The sequence below is a fragment of the Giraffa tippelskirchi genome, chromosome 2, assembly GCF_054371585.1.
Source record: "Giraffa tippelskirchi isolate mGirTip1 chromosome 2, T2T-mGirTip1v1.2.pri, whole genome shotgun sequence".
Classification (NCBI taxonomy): Eukaryota; Metazoa; Chordata; class Mammalia; order Artiodactyla; family Giraffidae; genus Giraffa; species Giraffa tippelskirchi.
Window position 1 is genome coordinate 152348756 of NC_137276.1, and position 21009 is coordinate 152369764.

Below are 21009 nucleotides of genomic sequence, written 5' to 3' on the forward strand. Positions count from 1 at the left end.
TGAGAGTCCCTTGGACTGCAAGGAGATCCAACCAGTCCATCCTAAAGGAGATCAGTCCTGGGTGTTCATTGCAAGGACTGATATTGAAGCTGAAACTCCAATACTTTGGCCACCTCATGCAAAGAGTTGACTCACTGGAAAAGACCCTAACGCTGGGAAGGATTGGGGGCGGGAGGAGAAGGGGACGACAGAGGATGAGATGGTTGGATGGCATCACTGACTCGATGGACATGGGTTTGGGTAAACTCCGGGAGCTGGTGATGGACAGGGAGGCCTGGTGTGCTGCAATTCATGAGGTTGCAAAGAGTCGGACACGACTGAGAGACTGAACTGAACTGAGCTGAACTGAATGGGGGCGGATGCCATGAGCTTATTTTTTTTTAATATCTAGTCTTAAGCAGGCTCTTTCACTCTCCTCTTTCACTCTTATCAAGAGGTTCTTTAGCTCCTCTTTGCTTTCTGCCATTAGAGTGGTATCATCTGCATATCTGAGGCTGTTGATGTTTCTCCCGGCTGTTTTGATTCCAGCTTGTAACTGTAAAGAAGGCAGAATGCCAAAGAACTGATGCCTTCGAACTGTGGTGCTACAGAAGACTCCTAAAAGTCCCTTGGATAGCAAGGAGATGAAACCAGATCTATCTTAAGGGAGATCAACCCTGAATATTCACTGGAAGGACTAAAGCTGAAACTCCAGTATTTTGGTCATCTGATGCAAACAGATGACTCACTGGAAAAGTCCCTGATGCTGGGAAAGACTGCAGACAGAAGAAGAGGGTGTCAGAGAATGAGAAGGCTGGATGGCATCACCAATGCAATGAACATGAACTTGGGCAAACTCTGGGAGATGGTGAGGGACAGGAAGGCCTGGCATGCTGCAATCCATGGGGTTGCAAAGAGTCAGACACGACTGGGCGACTGAACAACATGCCTCATACCACATTAGAATCCCTGAAGACCACTTCCAATGAGGCAGATGAACATTCCTTACCACCTCTGTCACCACCACCTTGGTCCAGAAAACTCTAATGCTTTTCCTTGGTTCTCCTGGCTTCGCTCCTTGTTTTCCTACACTCTTCTGAATCCAGAAGCTAGAATGATTCTCTGCATCTGTAAGTCAGATCACATCACTCTTCTCCTCCAATCCCTCTAGTGGCTTTTCTATCCATTCAGAGTAAAGCAGAAGTCATTACGAAGGCTCTGGCACTTCGATCTCTCTGCTTTTAGCACCCTCCCCTCTCTCCTGTGAAAAGCACAATTAACACACTCGGGGCTTTCGTGCTTCTGTTCCCTCTGCCTGAATGCTCTTCTTCCCCCATGTATTCTCATGGTTCATTCCTTCAAGTTTTCGCTCAAATATAGACATACCTTGCACATACTGCAGGTCTGGTTCCAGACTACTACAGTAAAGCAAATATCGCAATAAAGTGATTAATGCAAATGTTCTGGTTTCCCAGTGTTTGTATTAGTTATGTTTACTTTATACTTTAGCCTATATAGTGTGCAATTACATTATGTCTAAGAAAAAACACTGTATCTATTTTAATTTAAAAACATTTTATTGCTAAAAAATGCTAACCATCATCTGAGTCTTCAATGAGTCGTAATCTTCTCTGATGGAGGGTTTCAAATATTTCCAGAATTACCAAAACATAACAGAAATATGAAGTAAGCAAATGCTGTTGGAAAAAAAAGTCTACAGGCTTGCTTGATGCAGGGTTGCCAGAAGCCTTCAATTTGTAAAAAAAGAAAAGAAAAAAAGCATTATGCCTGTTATCACTTTTTTGGGGCTGTGCCCTGAGGCATGCAGAATCTTAGTTTGAGGCCTTCCCTCAAGTAGTCTATTTAAACTGCAGTGATGCCTGCTCTCTGTCCATCAAGCCCTTCATCCCCTTTTCTTTGTAGCCCCTTTAGCTGTTTATCATCTGCGTTTGCTCAGAAGGCAAAATCCAGGAGGGCAGGGATTTTGGTTTCTGCTGCTCTATAAAAGTGCCTGACAGACAGATGGCACTCAAAATGGCTATGGAGACTTAGAGAACGAATTTATGATCACCACAGGGGAAGGATGGGGGGAAAGGATAGTTAGGGAGTTTGGGATGGACATGTACACACAGCTGTACTTACAATGGATAATCAACAAGGACATACTGTATAGCACAAGGAACTCTGCTCAATGTTATGTGGCAGCCTGGATAGGAGGGGAGTTTGGGGGAGAATGGATACATGTATATGTATGGCTGAGTCCCTTTGCTGTTCACCTGAAACTATTACAACATTGTTAATTGGCTGTACCCTAATACAAAATAAAAAGTTTAAAGACAAATGGCTGTAGAGTGAGCAGATATATATACCCCTGGGATTTTCTGGATGCTGCAGCCCTCTACACGCTGCTGGCCCCCAGTCATATTCTGTAGGTTAAGCCTTGAAGCTGGAGTGTCTGGTAGTCACTCCCTATAGGGAGACTTCTGAGAGACTCTAGTCCTGGGCTGTAACATCATATACCATAATGGCCTTTACTTTTATTAAAAAATAAAGTTACAATAGAATTGCTGATGACAGCATCACTGGGAGTACCTATTATATGCCAGGTTCTGTGCTATGCACAACCCAGCACTAATGAGCAGCTCACAAAGAGTTATAATAAGAAATCATTATTATAGCTCACACATAACTATAACAATCAAATCTACTCAGGGCAAGATTGTGGAAAACCCGCTTGAATGTTTCATTCCCTTGTTTACAAAATGAGTATCTCATGAGAGCATTTATATTATTTATTTCTATTGTTAAATTCATAAGAATCCCTTCTAGAGTGGACCTGGCCAGGTTGGCTCTTTAGTGCAAAATCACTCCCAGCCATGAAGCACTTTGCTGAAAGGACCGGCAGCAGCCCCTTCTCCCCAGAGGGCGCCCAGGAGACGGTTACCTCTTCGATCTCTAAGTCGATGTTGTAGAGCGTCCTCTGCAGGCGGAGGCTCCCCAGGTGGATGTGCTTGCCCTCCTCCTCCTCAGGGCTGGGCCGCTCGTCACTGTCCAGGAGGAGGTGACCCTTCTGCTCTGCCAGCACCGCCTGATGCTCAGTGCGCTGCAGCTGCCTCACCTTCTCTTTCTTGCCCCTGGCAGCCCTCTTGTCTTTTTTCGTTTTGGGGGTCAGCTTGGGTGAGTTCTGGATACTGGAGTGGGAGGAGTCCCATGCCAAGGTGGCATTTTTCATCTCTACCGTGAGGTGAGGGCTGGCTGGTTTTTTCTTTATCATGTGAACCTCTTCCATTAGAAACAAACTCTGATAGGAGTTGTGAGAGAGGTGCAAAGATGAGACACTGGATCAAGACCAGGGAGACAAGCCTAGGGCGTACACTCACGTAGCAAAACACATCAGGCTATACAGTGGAAGGAAGCTGAAGGGCAAAAGGTAGCTCATTAGTGTAGCCCAGCCTCAGGCCCATGGAGAGGTCATGGGAATGTGGGGACACCCTTGGGAGGGACAGGGGCCTCCTCAATCGGCCCACACTCTATGCTACCAGTTACATGCTAAACTCTTCTTTCCTTTTCCACCACTCTCAAGAGGACCAGGGGATATTTAACTGACTGGTCTGCAGCCCCCTGTTCTCATTCAGGAGCTGCTGAGTAGTAGGTAGTAAAATGTAAGCAGGAAAACCAAAGGGCACATTGCTCTCCTGCCCTGACCCTCATCACTCTGCCATCCAGACCACTCCTGCAGGGCTCCCAAGCCTGGGCACTTTCCTCATGTACCACATGGCACATGGCACAGGGATAGGCTGAACTGATGACCAGGTCTAGCTCTCTAGAGTTAGAAAGGAGTACCTAAGGTTTGATCGGCAGCAGAATACATCTTCTCACCAACAAGTTTTCATGTCTTCCAAGTCCTACCTTGGAACTTGTGAGAATTCAAACAAAGGGCTTGCATGAAAGGGAAGGGTCTCTCCCTCAGACACACCATTGAGAAGAAAGCAAGACTCTTCCCTCCCAACCATTCCCCAAGCCCACTGAGGCATGTCAGGGGAAGAAAAGAGGAATGCTTGAAAAGCTAAATGTCTTAGAAATTACATCGGAAACATTGACCATAATAAACCTCTGCCCAGAACCAACATGTGCCCGTGACTTTGAACCCACTTCGGACACCTCCCTTAACTAAGTGATCTTCTCTACAGGATGCTATACCAGTTGGATTCCCAACATGATTAAACAATTTTTTTTAAACATTAGAAAGTCTTTAGAAAAAAGATAACTTTTACTGGCAGGACTCTTTCCTTAGTCACTTCGTTACCAAGAACCCCTAACTATTTTAAAAGCCCTTTAAAGTTTGCAGGTGCTATTAAGTGTGCCACATAATCCCCTTGCCTGAGAGCAAGCCCCTTCTCCTAAATCCTAAACTCCTAAACTTGGTCTTTTCACTCCTAAACTGGCACATCTCCTACGCGCTCCTAATCCCCCATCTTCCCAGAAGTGTCACGTTTCTAAATCTGGATAATCTTCGCTCTTGGTCAACCTTTAAAAAAAAAAGTAGTTTAAAGTTTAGTTTTCTGAAAAGAGCCATTGGTTTTTATTTGTTCAGAGCCTTCCTGAGAAGACTGGGCTGAGAATAACATCCCAAATATTCTGCCCACCTTTGCAGACTGAACCACATGCTGACAGAATTCCCATCATTTCTCTCACCTAAAGAGTTACTAAAAGGATGTCTTAGGGCTCATGTACTATAAAAACTATGCTAGTGCCTCTGACTTGTACAGCTTGTCCACATTTTCCCTTCCCACAGGCTCCCTACAGCCCTGTACTCCTCCTAGGAGGATTTCAGCCTCAGGTCACTCTGCCCGGACACACTGAGGCACACAAGGGCCCCACACACCTGAATTCACATCTGCGTGGATTTGCACCTGCCAGGCAAGAATCGTAGAGGTACATAAACTATAAACCTTAGCTTCCCCAGAGGACGATGACCACCCAACCACCACTCTCAGTCACTGGAACAATCAAATTGGAATGTATCTGTTGAGTAGAAGAGGGGATTACTCATAGAGTTGCCAGATAAAATACAGGAGACCTAACTAAATTCTGATTCAGGATAAACAATGACTAATCTGTTAGTCTAAGTACTTCTCATGCAGTTATTAAATGGGTGTCTCGTGTTTTTATTGGCTAAACCTGGCAACACTATAGTGGTGACTGTCTTATCAGAAAAGTTATAAGGTGGCTTCTCACTGCCTTTCTACAAGTTATCATCCTCCTAGAAGCAGAGGTGGGGGAGGAGGAGAAGGTTGACAAGAGGAACTAGCCAGAATGCGACTCATTCTCATGGAGTATACAGCAGAGCTGTGGGTGGTTTTGCTTCTATTATTAACTCTGAAACTTCCTGGGTAGAGGAAGGATCTATAGTGTGAAAAGCCATCTGCTAATGTAAGTTCTCACTAGTAGGTGAAAAGAGAGCTCTCTAGAAACAATAGGAGTGAGCAAATCTACACTATAAATTCCTATCCCTTCATCCAAAATGTCACCAAAGCCATTCACTAATGAAGACTAAGAAACAAACAGGGGACTAATTAATGGTCAAAACATCTGCCTTAGATGTGAACATTCTGATTATTACAGATCATTTCAACTGATCTACCTTTAAGTTAAGGCCATTCAATATATTTTCAAATCTTGATTAATACATTTTCTTAGTGTAAAAGTTTTTATTTGGTTAGTTTCTAGCTCTTCTATTTCTCTGCTGAGACTATCTTTTCATTTCTAAGGTCTTTTTCTGATAATTCCAACATTTGGGTCATCTCAGTGTTTTTGACTTTCTTGGTTCTTTGTATGTAGAGAAATTTTGGATTGTATCCTGGGTATTTTGAATATTACATTATGAGACTCTAGGTCCTGGTTGAATCCTATTGAAAATGTTGTGTTTTTGTTTTAGGAGGAAATTGATCCATTTAGGATCAATTCTGGTCTGCTTCCTATGGGCTGTTAAAAACAACAGGCCTCAAATAGAGTCACTGATGTTAAGCCCCAAACTAGAACTTAACTACAGTTTTAGCTCTCCCAGGAATGGAATATTAAACCAGTCAATCAGGAACCACCTGATCAGCACTAACTAGGAAACCTGCCTGCGAAACCCCTATTATCCCCTAAAGGAAAGTACCTTGAAATAACCAATGTAGTTTTCTACCTAGGATAACATCCTTGTTCCTGGTCGCTTCTGCCTGTAAATCCTTTCATTCTGTATAGCTCCTCAGAACTCTTTCTCTTTACTAGATTGCATGCTGCCCAATTCATGAATCACTGAATAAATCCAATTAAGATTTTTTAAATTAAAAAAAAAAATCTGCCTTCTTCAAAGCTAGATATTGTGGGTTCTGAAAAATAAAGCTCTGATTACAATTAAACCATTTCTTTTCATGTGGCTCTGGAATTTGGACTTCTAGCAACCAGGTTGGGGTGACGGAGGGTTGGGCCTTGGCGGCACATTCTTGAGGACTACCTTTCCTGACCAACAAGGCTGAGAACCTTACTTTTATATTGCTCTCAGCAGCCAAGAAAGATTAGCAGGAGCTACTCTTGGTGGTTTTGTCAACAGCCACCTTGCCAACAGCTGTGAGTCCAGCCACATAGGTGCTGTTTCTTTTTGTTTTCATTTTTTTAAGTATTAACCACTTCCAAATATCTACACCCCCCCACCCTTCCAAATATATCTACTTCTTGTATCATGTATTTGTGTTATTCTGAAAGCACAAAGAACACAGTCAAGGCACGATCAACTAATCCCTTGTAAGGAAAAAAAATCCTTAATTCACTTCTCAGTATGGTCTATCTTTATACTATTCCTATGTCATTGCATTTCCTGTACCATGAATGACCAACATACAGGACAGAAAAAAGAATCAAAAAGAGTTTATGACCGGCAGCATTTTGGTAAAGATAGACAGATGTAGATCAAGGTGAGAAAAAGCTGACAGTCTCCTGATCATTCTGATTGCCTAGGTTTGAATCACTTAAAGGCCCAGTAAATTATAACAAATATCCATGTTAAGTCCAGGCAAAGGGACTAGCTCTGAAGGGGAACACTGAAATTTTGGGAGCCCAGAACTACATAGGCTGTCTATAAAAGGTAAAAAGTCATATTTCTATGGAAAGGCCCTCTGAGTCTTTCACTGACTTCTTTCTTACCAACTTGCCAAAAAGCTAAAGGTGAAAAACATCAAGTGTAGCCAGCCCATGTGGCCCATTGGAATAAAGGCAGCAGTTAGTTTTGCCATGGACAGCTCCTGACATAGAGGGGCGAAGGGAGCCACTTACCTTAAATCTGTCAACAGCCACAGATGCTTCTGAGAGGGACTTTACTGAAAACGGTGTAACTTTCAAAGCAAAAGTCATGGAATTGAAGACAGTTACCACTGTGAAAGCCTGAAAATATGAAAAGAGGAGAAATTGAGCCTAATGAGGCTCTGTGACTAAAGTAACTCAACATCATCAATTTCCTCTCAGGTTTAAGGAGGGCTGCAGCTTGACTGTCAAATGTTGGTATGAGTCAGATATATTTCCAATATATTTTTTTAAAGATAGAATTTTTATGAGACCTCTAATTAAAATTCTCAGTGAATCTAAATCAATTGATGATCTGTATTTCAGAATTAAACCCAAAGCTGGGTTGAGTAAAAACAAGCCGTACACTATCTGTGCACTGGGGCTAAATCTCCATTCTTCCACTTGGATTAACTGCATGAGTAAGAAATCCAAATCTAGTAATAAGAGGACCAGAGCATCTCTACATGTGGTGTTTCTAAAATGTCTCCAAGCTCACTGACCTGTGCTGCTGTTAGATCAAAGCCAAGGGTCATGTGAACAGAAAAGGTCACCACGCTGGCGATCACCATCACAATAGGAGCCACGCCGACAGTGATGCTCTGAAAGTACCCAGCTTTTTCCAACATCCGACGTTCATCCTCTCGGATTTCTAAGAAAAAAAAGCAAGCCAGTTTCTAAAAAGCAAGTCGAAAGAAACTATAGGATACTGCTTATCTGTCACCAAACACGACTTGGTAAGTCTTTGGCCACCACGGGTTTTAAAACGACCCTATAACATCTATGATGCAAAAAACTAGGTCAATATGACCATTAATTACAATCCAATCATGAAAGCTGGTATGCAAGCCTGAGGTTTGAAATGGATCAAGTCACGGGAATGAATCTAACAGAAAAGTCATTACTTGTCAGTACAATAATCACCTTCTGCCTTAGTCTGATTCTTTTTGCAAATTTCTTATGTTTAGAAGGAATGAACACATAAATCATGTCTACTATTGGCAGTTTTGTTTGCTTACCTGGTTGTTGTTCATTTCTAGCTTAAGTACTTATAGGAAAGACTATACAACACTAATGGAGAATTAAAAAGGAACTAAGATTTACTGGGGTGCCTACGGTCCCATCACTTCATGGGAAATAGATGGGGAAAACAGTGGAAACAGTGTCAAACTTTGTTTTTGGGGGCTCCAAAATCACTGCTGATGGTGATTGCAGCCATGAAATTAAAGACGCTTACTCCTTGGAAGGAAGGTTATGACCAACCTAGATAGCATATTTAAAAGCAGAGACATTACTTTGCTAACAAAGGTCCGTCTAGTCAAGGCTATGGTTTTTCCAGTGGTCATGTATGGATGTGAGAGTTGGACGGTGAAGAAAGCTGAGCGCCGAAGAATTGATGCTTTTGAACTGTGGTGTTGGAGAAGACTCTTGAGAGTCCCTTGGACTGCAAGGAGATCCAACCAGTCCATCTTAAAGGAGATCAGTCCTGGGTGTTCATTGCAAGGACTGATGTTGAAGCTGAAACTCCAATACTTTGGCCACCTCATGCGAAGAGTTGACTCACTGGAAAAGACCCTAACGCTGGGAAGGATTGGGGGCGGGAGGAGAAGGGGACGACAGAGGATGAGATGGTTGGATGGCATCACTGACTCGATGGACATGGGTTTGGGTAAACTCCGGGAGTTGGTGATGGACAGGGAGGCCTGGCGTGCTGTGATTCATGAGGTTGCAAAGAGTCGGACACGACTGAGCGACTGAACTGAACTGAACTACTGTATATTGGGGCTAGGAAAGAGGCTTTCACACAAAAAGCAGTAAGGATGACTGAAAGAAGATGAATGAGACAAAATACAATTTTTGTAAGCAGAATGACTTTTCTTAAATATCTACAAAACTAACAACCTTATTAACAGTGTAACCATGGAGTACAAAAGACCACAGAGTAGGAAGTATGAAAATAAAGCAGTGAAGTATTTTCAAAACATTTTCAAACACAAAAGCAATTCTTCTGAGAGGCTACACATTGACCTTAAAGGTATTACCACTGTCCCAAACACTGAGAAATATATTAAGAGCCAGCTGTCAAGCCATACTTTTTTTTTTTTTTTAATAAATTTATTTACTTTAGTTGGGGGCTAATTACTTTACAATATTGTAGTGGTTTTTGCCATACATTGACATGAATCAGCCATGGGTTTACATGTGTTCCCCATCCTGAACCCCCCTCCCACCTCCCTCCCCATCCCATCCCTCTGGGTCATCCCATTGCCCCAGCCCTGAGCATTTGTCTCATGCATCGAACCTGCAATAGTGTTCTGTTTCACATATGATAATATACACAAGCCATACTTTTAAAAATTTCATTTCATTGCTTTAACATTTATCACATAACTTACCCAAGTCTGTAATGAGCAAGAATGCTCTTTTCAAGCTAATGCACACAGGTAAAGATACCAAAGTCAGGAGCTGAAGGATGAGTGGAATCTCAGAAAGAAGATTAGAAAACTGAGAAAATCAGAATTTGAGAGCCAGAAGAGACCATCAGTGGTGACCCAGCCAACAATAGGCTCGGCAGACATCCTGTTAGCATCCAACTGTTCCATTCTATTGGCAACAAACTCACTAGTTAAAGAAGGGGCCCAATCCATTGCTGGAACCTCTGAGTGGTCACTTCCTTCTGATGACCACTCATAATTAAAGTTTATGGAGTGTCCCTGAAGGTTTACTCAACAAACCAAGCAGTGAAAATAAAACAGCTTCCTTAATCTGAACACTGTATTTCTTCTGTTCAACCCAAAATTGCACCAACTTTTTAACTGGAACATATTCAGGTTAGCTCACTATGAGATTACAGTTGATGAACAGGCAATTCTATTATATTTAAACTAAGCTTAACTGTAACTATGTCTTCTCATTTGAACTCTAAAGTGCCTTTAAATATATTTTTTCTTAAATTTCACTTTTTAAGGCCCAAGATTTCAACTTTTGTTAAGATCTTTAGGAATGCCCAGCTAAGGTGTTAATTATTCCTCCAAACTTTGTGGCATTTACATACAACATGCTTACGTCTGCACTGAATTTATGGATCAGGGTAGGGCCAGGCACTGAAAACCTGTGACTCAACACAAATCAATTATTTGGAAAGAAACCAAACTTAAAAACTACCGTGAGTGAGCGGAAGAGTGAGGCCCAGAGTCTAGCTTCCTGAATCCCGGCCCAGCTCCTCTCCCAGCACCACCCCTAGGTTCTTACACCTGCCTACTCATATTGCACACATACCCACAGAGTGGGGAGCGGGGGGTAGAAGTGGAGCTCTCAGCAGCCACTTGCTATTGTTTTCTGTGACAGCCTCATGGCCAGACCAGAAAATCACAGGCAGGGTGACAGTATAGATAGGGGGCTTTGAAACTGAATCAATTACTCATAACCAGCTGAGTTATCTTGGGAAAAGTCAGGTCTCAATTTCCTCATTTATGAGGCAAGGTCATGAGTGTCAATTTCTAAGATCCCTATCAACATAACGCTCATAGGATATTATAAGAACATATGATATTTTGATCCTACAACATTAGGATTCCCAGTAGCTAATGTGCTCAGAAAGCAAAGAAGCCAATATACATATATCAAGTCTTTAAACTCACTTTGTACACTCTGAGAGAATGCTTTGACCCAGGCATACATTTTAATAAATTTAATGTAGGTGAGGACTTCGTTCATCTTCTGGACACGGTCGTCTGTGATGGTCACACATTTTCTCCTGAAATATGCAGTGATCCGTGATACAAACATCTGAAAGGAGAAGCAATGTCATGCCAAATCAGAGCTTATTCAGAATTAAGAACTGTCTGCTCTTTCTGGGAAGTAAATCCACTTAAGATTATCATAAAAGTGAGCATCCTGTAGTTGTACTGCCTTTTTAAAAAAATTTAATATTTTTACTATTTATTTACTTATTTGGCTGCACTGAGTCTTATTTGCGGCATGTGGAATCCTTAGTTGTGGCATATGGGATCAAGTTCCCTAACCAGGAATCGAACCTGGGCCCCCTGCACTGGGAGCACAGAGTCTTAGCTACTGGATCATCAGGGGAGTCCCTGTACTGCATTTTAATAAAAGTGGTCTCTTAAATGATAATAGTACTTGCCTCATCCCTTTGGAAGAAAGTTAAGGCAAGTATTTGCCCTCAGAGCAATCACGGATATCAATGCTACCAAAGGGAAGCAGGAAAGCTATATCAGTTAGCATCAGCTTGAAATGGAGTGACTCAACCGTTCCTGTATTACCTGGGGGCAGAGTTCACCTGCTGACCTTCTCCTCACTCATACTCTTTTTAAATCTCATGTAGCAGCTACTGCCTTTATCCTAATGACATGTGACTTCCTCTGAAGTCAAAATTCTGCCTGTATGGACTGTACACTGTTTAACTCTTTCCAGACATTTCCAAACCAGGTACCTGCTTAAAGGAACTTTCCAATCAAAGATGTGATACCTCAGTGGTGTCAACTATATAAAGCCCAACAGAAGTAATTCATCTGAGGAGAAGCTGCCAAAATACACTAAAAAGGCTTACTCACCATTGCAGGATAAAAGAGAATAAAAACAGCTGATCCCAGGAAGCCTGTTGGTCCCAGAATAATTACATTATAAACCATGCCCAAGATGGCAATAACAGGTCCTCCAGCCAGCAAGCTGCCAACAGCAGCTGCCTCAAACATCCTCTGTCCATCGTTTGAGCACAGGTTGATGAGCTACAAGATACAAACAGTGGTGAGTGGACATTGCAAGGACACAGATGCTGGCTCAGCAGGAAGGTAAAGGACAGAGCAGGGACTCAAGGGAAGGAAAAAGCCCAGGCTGGGAGCTTTCTCTCTGCCCTGAAGTCACCACCCCTCACTCACCTCACCCACAGACTTCTCCTTAATGTTCTTCAGTTTAAGGATCTTCTTAAACGCCATGGTTAGGATGGCTCCCCGCAAGCGTACCCCAGTTCGGTAATTCAACGCCCACGTCAGTGCGAGTGACCAAGAACGCACGATTTCTGTCAGGAGGAGGCCCAGGACTAGCAGCAAGCTGTACTGGAGGTTAGACTCTGTGTCCTGGGTGTACTCCAGGAGGTGTTTCACCACGAAGGCCTACAGGGAGAAACACACACCGCCGTCAGCATCTCCACCGCACCCACACACCACACCACAGTTTTATGTTAAGTTAGAAAGAGAAGGCATCTCCATTGTACAGTGACAAGTGCCTAGGCAGAGAAAGACCTTGGAGGACCAATTACTGCTGATGGCCCACCCTCGGCAGTTTATACAGGGCATTTTGCAGGAGGCAGGTCTAATTTGAAACTTTTCTTCCTTTAGGATACCATCAAAACTGATACTCTTTCTAATGTAACATAAACCTGTCCATGAGCTGAAATTCATTCTCAACACACTGGTCATTAAAAAGTATATATTTGACCTTATTCCAGTATCTCCACACAATGATACATTTCTTTACATGAAATTAAGACCTTCTTTTTTTGGATTGTTTCAAACGTGCTTATTTGATAAAAAGGAACAGTGTACCTACAGTTGGACTGGGGAAGAGTGAGAAGTGCATTTGCAAAACATTCCTGAAAATAAACATCAGCAGTTTAATAGTACAGAAGAGAGCAAACAAAGCAGACTATCCACAATCCAGAGCCCCTCCCACGGGCCCTCCCCCATGCCCCACTCCCTCCCAAAAACAAAAACATGTTACCTCAGGTAGCACATGTCTAACACCACCTGCAGGGAGGGAAGGCAGCAGCCCCCAGAACCACCGAGTGCCACCTCCAGCTCTGAGGTCCTGCAACGCCGGAGCACACACTCACACAAGGCACATTCAGCAACAGGATTAAATACCAGGAAGTGGGAGGTCATGTACTTTTATTGAAAATGAAAAAAAAAAAGTACCATCTTCAAAGAGCATCTCACAGACACTGTACAACAAGAGGAGCATTGCAGTAACATACATGGGAACATACAGAGTTGAGTTATACAGGGCTAGCCAGCCAACAGGTCGTCTGGCCGCAACTGTTGTTCTTTAACTACACACAGTGGAAATACAGCATTGAACCGAGATCTGTTTCCAGAGTCCGGAGGAGTGCATCAAGCTGACCAGCACTTAATTGGTTAGGGCTCCTGAAGTTGCAGTGAGTCTGCAATAGGGGAGCTTCTCCAGGAATAAAGACCTCGCTGCTAAGGAAAGAGAGTTAAAAAACAAAACAAAACTGCAAACTCCCCAAAGAGGTGACTCTTGCTTAAAATCACTGGCACTATTGGGTCACTAGGCCATGAGGAGTGACCTCTGCTCAGGACGGAATACAAAAATCTAGGCCTTGAGGAAAAACGGGTGGCATCCTTCAGAGTCTTTTTGAGTCCTTACAGCTAAAGTTGATCTTGCCAAAAATGAAATAAAACAAACCACAGCAAAAAGAAAGCCAAACCAATCCCCCTCCCTAAAGGAAGAAAACAAAATTAAGGAGAAACCCATCCACCATCTACCCCAATCCTTATAGCAAAGGGTACTGAAGCTGGAAACCAGCACTTGACTGACAGACCAAAATGGAGGCCAGACGCAATCGTCCTGAAGCAGCTAATGCTGAATTCCAGAACCCAGACTCTCTCTGGGTGAATTGGTATTTCTTGGTTTTTTCTAAGAGGAAATTAATACCAGATGTTGACTAGATCCTAAGAGATCCCCACCAATCAGATTTCCGTCAAGTCTCAGTAAACAACCTGATCAAGTAAATAGGAGATTTCAGATGCCAAGAACTGTGCATCCCATCTCTCCCCTCCCTTGGATTTTTAGGTTTTATATCCACTGCTTGGGTCCCCACTGCACACAGCTGGGTTGCTGGTTTACTAGCAAGAAGGTGGGCTTCTTTTCCAGTATGCAATCCGAAATGTGGAACTGAGTCACTGAGTGGCAGGGTCAGAACCCCATTTTCCTCACGTGAAGCAACTCAGTAAGATGGCGGTGCGGTAAAGCATTTTCTCACACACCTCGGCACTGACGGAGCCGTCTCCAAAGGAAGGCGTGAAAGGACAGCAGGTTGTAGTTTGGGGTTCCTTCCTTCCCATACCTTTATTGTGCCACTTTTCAGCACCAGGCAATAGCATTAGGACCTCCCAGAGGGGAGGAGAAGGGGGAAGGTAAAAGACAAAATGAATGCTTACACTATATAAAACTTTCAAAGGGGAGGGAAAAGAGGAAACAGCAGATTAAAGAATTTTCAACACACACAGCGTTTTTAAAAAACAATTACATTTCAAACCATTTTGTATGGAACAAAGGAAATAAACAGGTTCTCATGAAAAAACCAACCAAAATTTCATCTTAAAAGGTTACAAATTTATCATTTAAATTTAAACAAACTGGGAGAAAACTCGAGATTGTCAGCATAGCTGTCTGGCTGTCCATTCCCAGTGAATAAACATTACCTTACCTGAACTCTTGGCGAGAGATTCTGCCCAGCTTGACTCTCTCATTCTGACCGCAGAATACAGCCATCCTGAAAATTCTAAAGAACAGCTTCTGTCACTGGTTCCACTACAGAGACACTCCCCCCAAATCCAGATCCTGACAGCACCAAGCAAGCTGCAGCTGGAGAGAGGTTGGAAGGGCGGGAAACTTACCTCTCTAGAGGCTTTTCACTGTCCTTTCCCGCAAAGGCCCGTGAGCAGAGTTAGCATTCACCAAGAGATTGCACTGCAGGAGGAAGCCGTCTCTTGCAGATCTACAGGGCGGATGCTAATTCTTTACACACAAATCATAAGTCAGGCCTGGTCTTTTAAAACTGTTTTAATCCAAGAAGGCCACAAATCATCTCTGCAAGTTTACCAATTTGGCCACTCATCAGAGGTCAGGATCATACCCTTATAGATTTTGGTTCTCCATTAACACTATGGTGACCCTTAGACGCCATGTGCAGAGTGCTGGTCCACTGGTGTGACTGAAACCCATCTTGATCATTAATGTCCAGCCCTGGCCAGCCAGCAGTTAGAAAAATGAAACAATACACAGTCACTTGATTGTGTTTCATTAGCTCTGCATATGGCTACCAAGGTTCAGTGAGGCCTGAGGGGAAATTAAAAAAAAAAAAAAAAAAAAATATATATATATATATATATATATGTATATGGTATCTGGGGACTCAGTTCTTACGTAGATTTCTGTAAGAACAGAGGAAGACAGTTTGAAAGCCCTGCCATGTTAGAAAATGTGCAAAAATCTAAAATGGATGTTCTTCCAGAGGATTTAAATCCACAGATGGAAGGTATGCTCACTAATAGTAATCTCAAACCCAATTCTTTAATTTCCAATTAAAAAGAAATTTGTTAGAACTGGAGCTCTGAAAAACAGAAGTTTCCATTGCTTACAATCTGAAATCTTTTTTGTCAATGAGAGACTGTGGGTGGAACCACTGCTTTCTTGATCGTTCCAGGGGAAAAGTCTCCTGAAGTAACACAGGCCTTAAGGTGCTCTTCTTAAAGAGAGTGAAGAAAAGGAAAAGCGTGCTGCTGTTTTCCTATTAAAGGAAGGCTCTCAGCTTTCCCTGGCATTGAGGACACTTTACTAGAGATTAGTAGTCCAGTGCACGGTGCCTTAAAAGAGAGGTGAAAGAATATGCAGGTGCTCAAGGGAGTGACTATAAGGCCCCCAAGCTGAACAAGCATAAGTAACTTTTTTTCCCAAGTGAAAAATTAAAATCCCAACAATATGGAATTTTGGGGGGGGGAGGTGGGAGAGCCAATGAAATTCTAACATTGACCAAACAGAATCAAGGAAGCCTTATACCGTGCTACCCAGCTGAAAGAATTCTTCAAAAGATCAGAGCAGCCACCAGCCCTGTAGTGAAACAATGACAGAAGCTCTTCTTGGGGGAAGCTGGTCCTATGAAAATGTTTGCCATTTTGGTCAGTGACATGATATTCAGTTACATGGTCCCTCTTACTTAAAAACTTATACCAAAGTGTGTTAGTTGGTCAATTAAATAAGAAACCCAATACCAGAAAAGGAGTGTTCTCTGCTTCAGAAAAGAGATCAAAACTTTTTAAAGGCATCAAACATTAAAAACAAAAACAAATGAACAAACAACAACAACAAAAGAACATAACAGAAAAACTGCAAATTAGTTTTACCTAATTACCATGCATCTTAGGCCCATACTTACCAAAACCATGAACCTCCAGCTTACCCACACATGGAAAATGCACAGAATAAGGAGTACTACTGCTCCGATGCCTCAAGGCAAATATGTAGAAAATAGATTTAATCAAAGTCTCAAGTGTAAGGGCAGCACAGTGGGTGTAAGAAACAGGTGTCCAGAAAACAGTGTGATGGTCACTCTTCTCCCCTACTCTGCTTCAGCAACACTAGGAAAACCAAGGCTGCCACCCCGACACTTGCCACACAGTTTACACTATAAACCAAAACCGAAAATGGACTTCAGGTTAGACTCTAAAAATCTCAACAGTCCTCCAGCTTCTTGAGGGCTCCTTTGCCACAGAACTGGCAAACCCGTGACAACTCTGCCCCCAGACCTTCGCTGTGTCACCAGCACCAACTCAACAGCCTACGCCACACAACACCACTCACAGCACAGCAAGACACACTGCCCAAATCAGGACTGTTGTTTCATGTCAACACGCAGCACAGCAGTTTGGTCCTGTGCAGAAACGGAATCACTCAGCTTCACCCCCACCCCAGGGAAGCAAGCCAGTTCTGCTTCTTCTCTGGTAACATGGCCCCCTCATCCTTCCAGTTTTCACAAACCACTATTCACCCAGTATCAGTCATTCCCTGGCAACAGACCTGGAGGCATCTCTAAGGTTGCTAACTAGCCCAAAGGTGAGCACAACCCCTGAAACAGAATAAGAATGTTAGAGCTGGCCATGGCCGGGCCCCTGGAGACTGTCAGAAAGGATGTTTAGGACTTACTGGTCCACTGAAGCCCGCCAGCTGCGTGATCATCAGGCACACGATGGAGAGGATGAGCCTGGTGCGGCAGAAGGTCCACACAACCCTCCGGAGGGAAGCAGCGTCGGGCCCAACTTCATTCAGCTCTTCTTGCCACAGTCTCTCTAGTCTTAACAAGGGCACATGTCCTCCGTTACACATCTTCCCAGGGAATATGCACACCCCAGCCTCCCTGCTGCCACCACTCACACCAGTCTCTCCTTTAAAGTTATGTACACAGTCTTCACCTTCTGGGGAAAAAAGACCCTTCCTGATAACCACATATTTACCCTGTACAGGCAGCCTCTCAGGATTCAGAAAATGATGAGAACCAAAGTCTTTCCTTCCACCCACAAAAATTATCCCTGAATAGAATCTGTCTTTCTCAAGGGTCCCCAACCCTTGCTGAAGGATCCTCTGGTAAAGTGTAAAGTTGTAAACTAGATTTTAATCATGACAATCAGCTACCACAAAAATGTACCCTGTCACAAGGCAGCAACATAATCTCCCTGCAGACTCAGGAAGAGAACTGGGGCTGAGAGAGAGAGAGAAAGCCCGTAGTTAAAACAGGATTCAAGGTAGAATAGGAGATAAAGCAGAAGAGCAAAGAGAAAGTCACCCCCAGGCTACCCTCCCTCTATAGCACGGCTCAAATCCTAAAAGGACTCAGAGTTCTGAACTTGGCACTGCCAGACCCACACTCCTAGCTCAGGCCCTACATATCCAGTCTGTGGGAGACGAGGATGGACCAGAGACGCCTACCTTCTGCAGTTCACCTCGGAAGACTCATACTTGGACAAAGACCACACATCCTCCATTAAGAGCTCCCCCTTCTTGTGGGCTTTGCGAGCCAGAGGAGAAAGCCAAGAAAAAGTCATACAGGAGAAGAGCCCAGCATTGTCCACTGGGTGCTGGTGTCTGAGGAGAGAAAACCCAAAGCACAAAATTGTCAACACATATGAAGAGGCTAGCCAACACTTAAAATATGCTGTTTAGTTAGTATACAGCACTCTTGACAATGGAAACAGTGAGAGACTTTATTTTTTGGGCTCCAAAATCACTGCAGTTGATGACTGCAATCATGAAATTAAAGATGCTTGCTTCTTGGAAGAAAAGCTATTACCAACCTAGATAGCATATTAAAAAGCAGAGACATTACTTTGCCGACAAAGGTCTAGTCAAGGCTATGGTTTTTCCAGTAGTCATGTATGGATATGAGAGTTAGACTATAAAGAAAGCTGAGCACCGAAGAACTGATGCTTTTGAACTGTGGAGTTGGAGAAGATTCTTGAGAGTCCCTTGGACTGCAAGGAGATCAAACCACTCAATCCTAAAGGAAATCAATCCTCAATATTCATTAGAAGGACTGATGCTGAAGCTGAAGCTCCAATACTTTGGCCACCTGATGCAAAGAACTGACTCATTGGAAAAGATCCTGATGCTGGGAAAGATTGCAGGCAGGAAGAGAAGGGGCGACAGATGATGAGACGGTTAGATGGCATCACCGACTCAACGGACATGAGTTTAAGTAAGCTCCGGGAGTTGGTGATGGACAGGGAAGCCTGGCGTGCTGTAGTCCATGGGGTTGCAAAGGGTCAGACATGACTGAGCAACTGAACTGATACTGATGACTAAACTCAAGTTTCCCCTAATAATCCTAGCCCAAATTTTTCTGGTGCTTCACAGACAAGCCATTAACTCGCAGAACCTCTTACTTGGAAGTGGTCCGGATGGGCTTCAAAACACTTAAGCTATGATGGTACTTTCCCTTGGGATGTTCCTCATCCAGGATTCTGAGCTGAGAATGCATGGAGGGGTCCAGGGAAAGGCCCTCCGCTCGGGCTGCTGTTTCCAAGGCATCCTGGCAATCCAACTGTTTCAACAGAGAGGGAGAAAAAGCAAAGCACAGTTAATGAACATGAGAGAATCAGAGAGGACCAAATCTACTTGACACAACAGCTCAAACTGCAAACCTGATTCATCTCACCCAGGAAATCTCAAGGGTCAGGAGGTTAAATACTCACTTGTGTGATACGAACTCACTAAGGAACATTCAACCGGATACTTAAAACTTCTACACTAAGAGATTTCCTTTATTATTATTTATTTTTTTGAGCACTTTCAGAAAAACTGAGCAGAAAGTACAGAGTTCCCATAGACCTCCTCACCTACCCCCTTCTCCTCCATAATTAACATCTTGCATGAGTGCACTACATTTGTCACAAGTGATGGCCCAATGCCAATATGTTATCACTAACTGAAATCCACAGTTTATATTAGGATTCATTCATTGTGTTGTATGTCTTAAAATTTATATTTTTATCACCAAAATGTTTTATCTTTCATTTCCCAATATAGACAGAGTAAATTACTTCACTACTAATTGCAAATTCTATTGCCTATTTTCTATGACAAAAACTTAACAGTCAACGTCCCCCCACCCCCATTAAACAGCTCTGTCAGGCAGAAAAAGCCAGAATGCACACATTCCTCCCCCCTCTGTCTTGTTAGCAGCAAGGAGTGCAGAACTGGGGCTCTCACCCTGGCTGCCCAGCTAAAGAGTGCCTATCCAGACTTCCACAAGCAGAGGGTCTCATGGGTAGAAATACAAAGTTACACATATTTACTACAAAGTTTATAAATACCAATTAATCATATTAATAAAAATGCACGTAATTCCAAGTCTGACTATTGCAGAAGAGGGTAGGCCAAAAATCTGGACACACCTATGCCTGTTTATTCTAAAAGTAACCCAAAATTACTTTTTTTAAAATTTTATTTTATTGAAGTGTAGTTGATTTATAATATTGCATTAATTTTTACAGTAGAGCAAAATGATTCAGTTATGCATACACATTCTTTTTTAAAAACTTTTGTATTGGGGTATATAGCTGATTAACAAACAATGTTGTGATAGTTTCAGGTGAGTAGAGAAGGGACTCAGCCATACATATACATGTATCCATTCTCCCCCAATCCCCCTCCCATCCAGGCTGCCACATTAAACATTGAGCAGAGTTCCATGTGCTATACAGTAGCTCCCTGTTCGTTATTCATTTTAGCAGTGTGTACATGTCTATCTCAAACTCCCTAACTACCTCTTCCCCCTCCAGCAACCATAAGCTTGTTCTGGAGGTCTGTGAGTCTGTTTCTGTTTCCTAAGTTCATTTGTATCATTTCTTCTTAGATTCCACATATAAGGGATGTCATATGATATTTCTCCTTCTCAGTCTGACTTAATTCACTCAGTATGATAATCTCTAGGTCCATCCATGTTGTTGCAAATGGCACTATTTCATTCTTTTCAATGGCTGAGTAATATTTTATTGCATATATGTACCACATGTTCTTTATCCATTCCTCTGTCAATGGACATTTAGGTTGCTTTTACATCTTAGCTTTTGTAAACAGGGCTGCAATGAACATTGGGGTGCATGTATCTTTTGGGATCGTGTTGTTCCCCAGATATAAGCCACGGATCATAGAGTTACAGATCCCCATACAGAGTGGGATCACAGGGTCACACACACATATTCTTCCTCATATTCTTTTCCATTATGGTTTATCACAGGATCCTGAATATAGTTCCCTGTCCTATACCATAGGACCTTGTTGTTTATCAACTCAAAGTGACTTCCGCAGTTACTGCTACAGAAGCAGAACCATTCTTTTCCTCATGAAAGGATTATAAGAACCTTATCCTTTTCTGACATTCTCACAAATATT

The 21009-nt window shown here is 42.9% G+C and overlaps 1 protein-coding gene across 7 annotated transcripts in view; it reads right to left on the reverse strand.

The window, feature by feature from the left end:
- ABCC5 (ATP binding cassette subfamily C member 5) overlaps positions 1-21009 on the reverse strand; it is a 103659-nt gene that overhangs the window by 40545 nt on the left and 42105 nt on the right. For 4 of the 7 annotated variants that reach the window (XM_081571221.1, XM_081571219.1, XM_081571222.1 and 1 more), the window contains 9 exons: positions 18999-19156; positions 18046-18201; positions 17266-17413; positions 12201-12434; positions 11877-12050; positions 10944-11091; positions 7806-7954; positions 7297-7404; positions 2924-3280 (listed from right to left, as the gene is read on the reverse strand). In XM_081571221.1, coding sequence (XP_081427347.1) covers positions 2924-3280; positions 7297-7404; positions 7806-7954; positions 10944-11091; positions 11877-12050; positions 12201-12434; positions 17266-17413; positions 18046-18201; positions 18999-19156 — 1632 coding nt within the window. Of the gene's footprint in view, positions 1-2923; positions 3281-7296; positions 7405-7805; positions 7955-10943; positions 11092-11876; positions 12051-12200; positions 12435-13191; positions 14846-17265; positions 17414-18045; positions 18202-18998; positions 19157-21009 lie in introns of those variants that run through there. The other 3 variants (XM_081571224.1, XM_081571223.1, XM_081571225.1) reach the window with 1 other exon arrangement.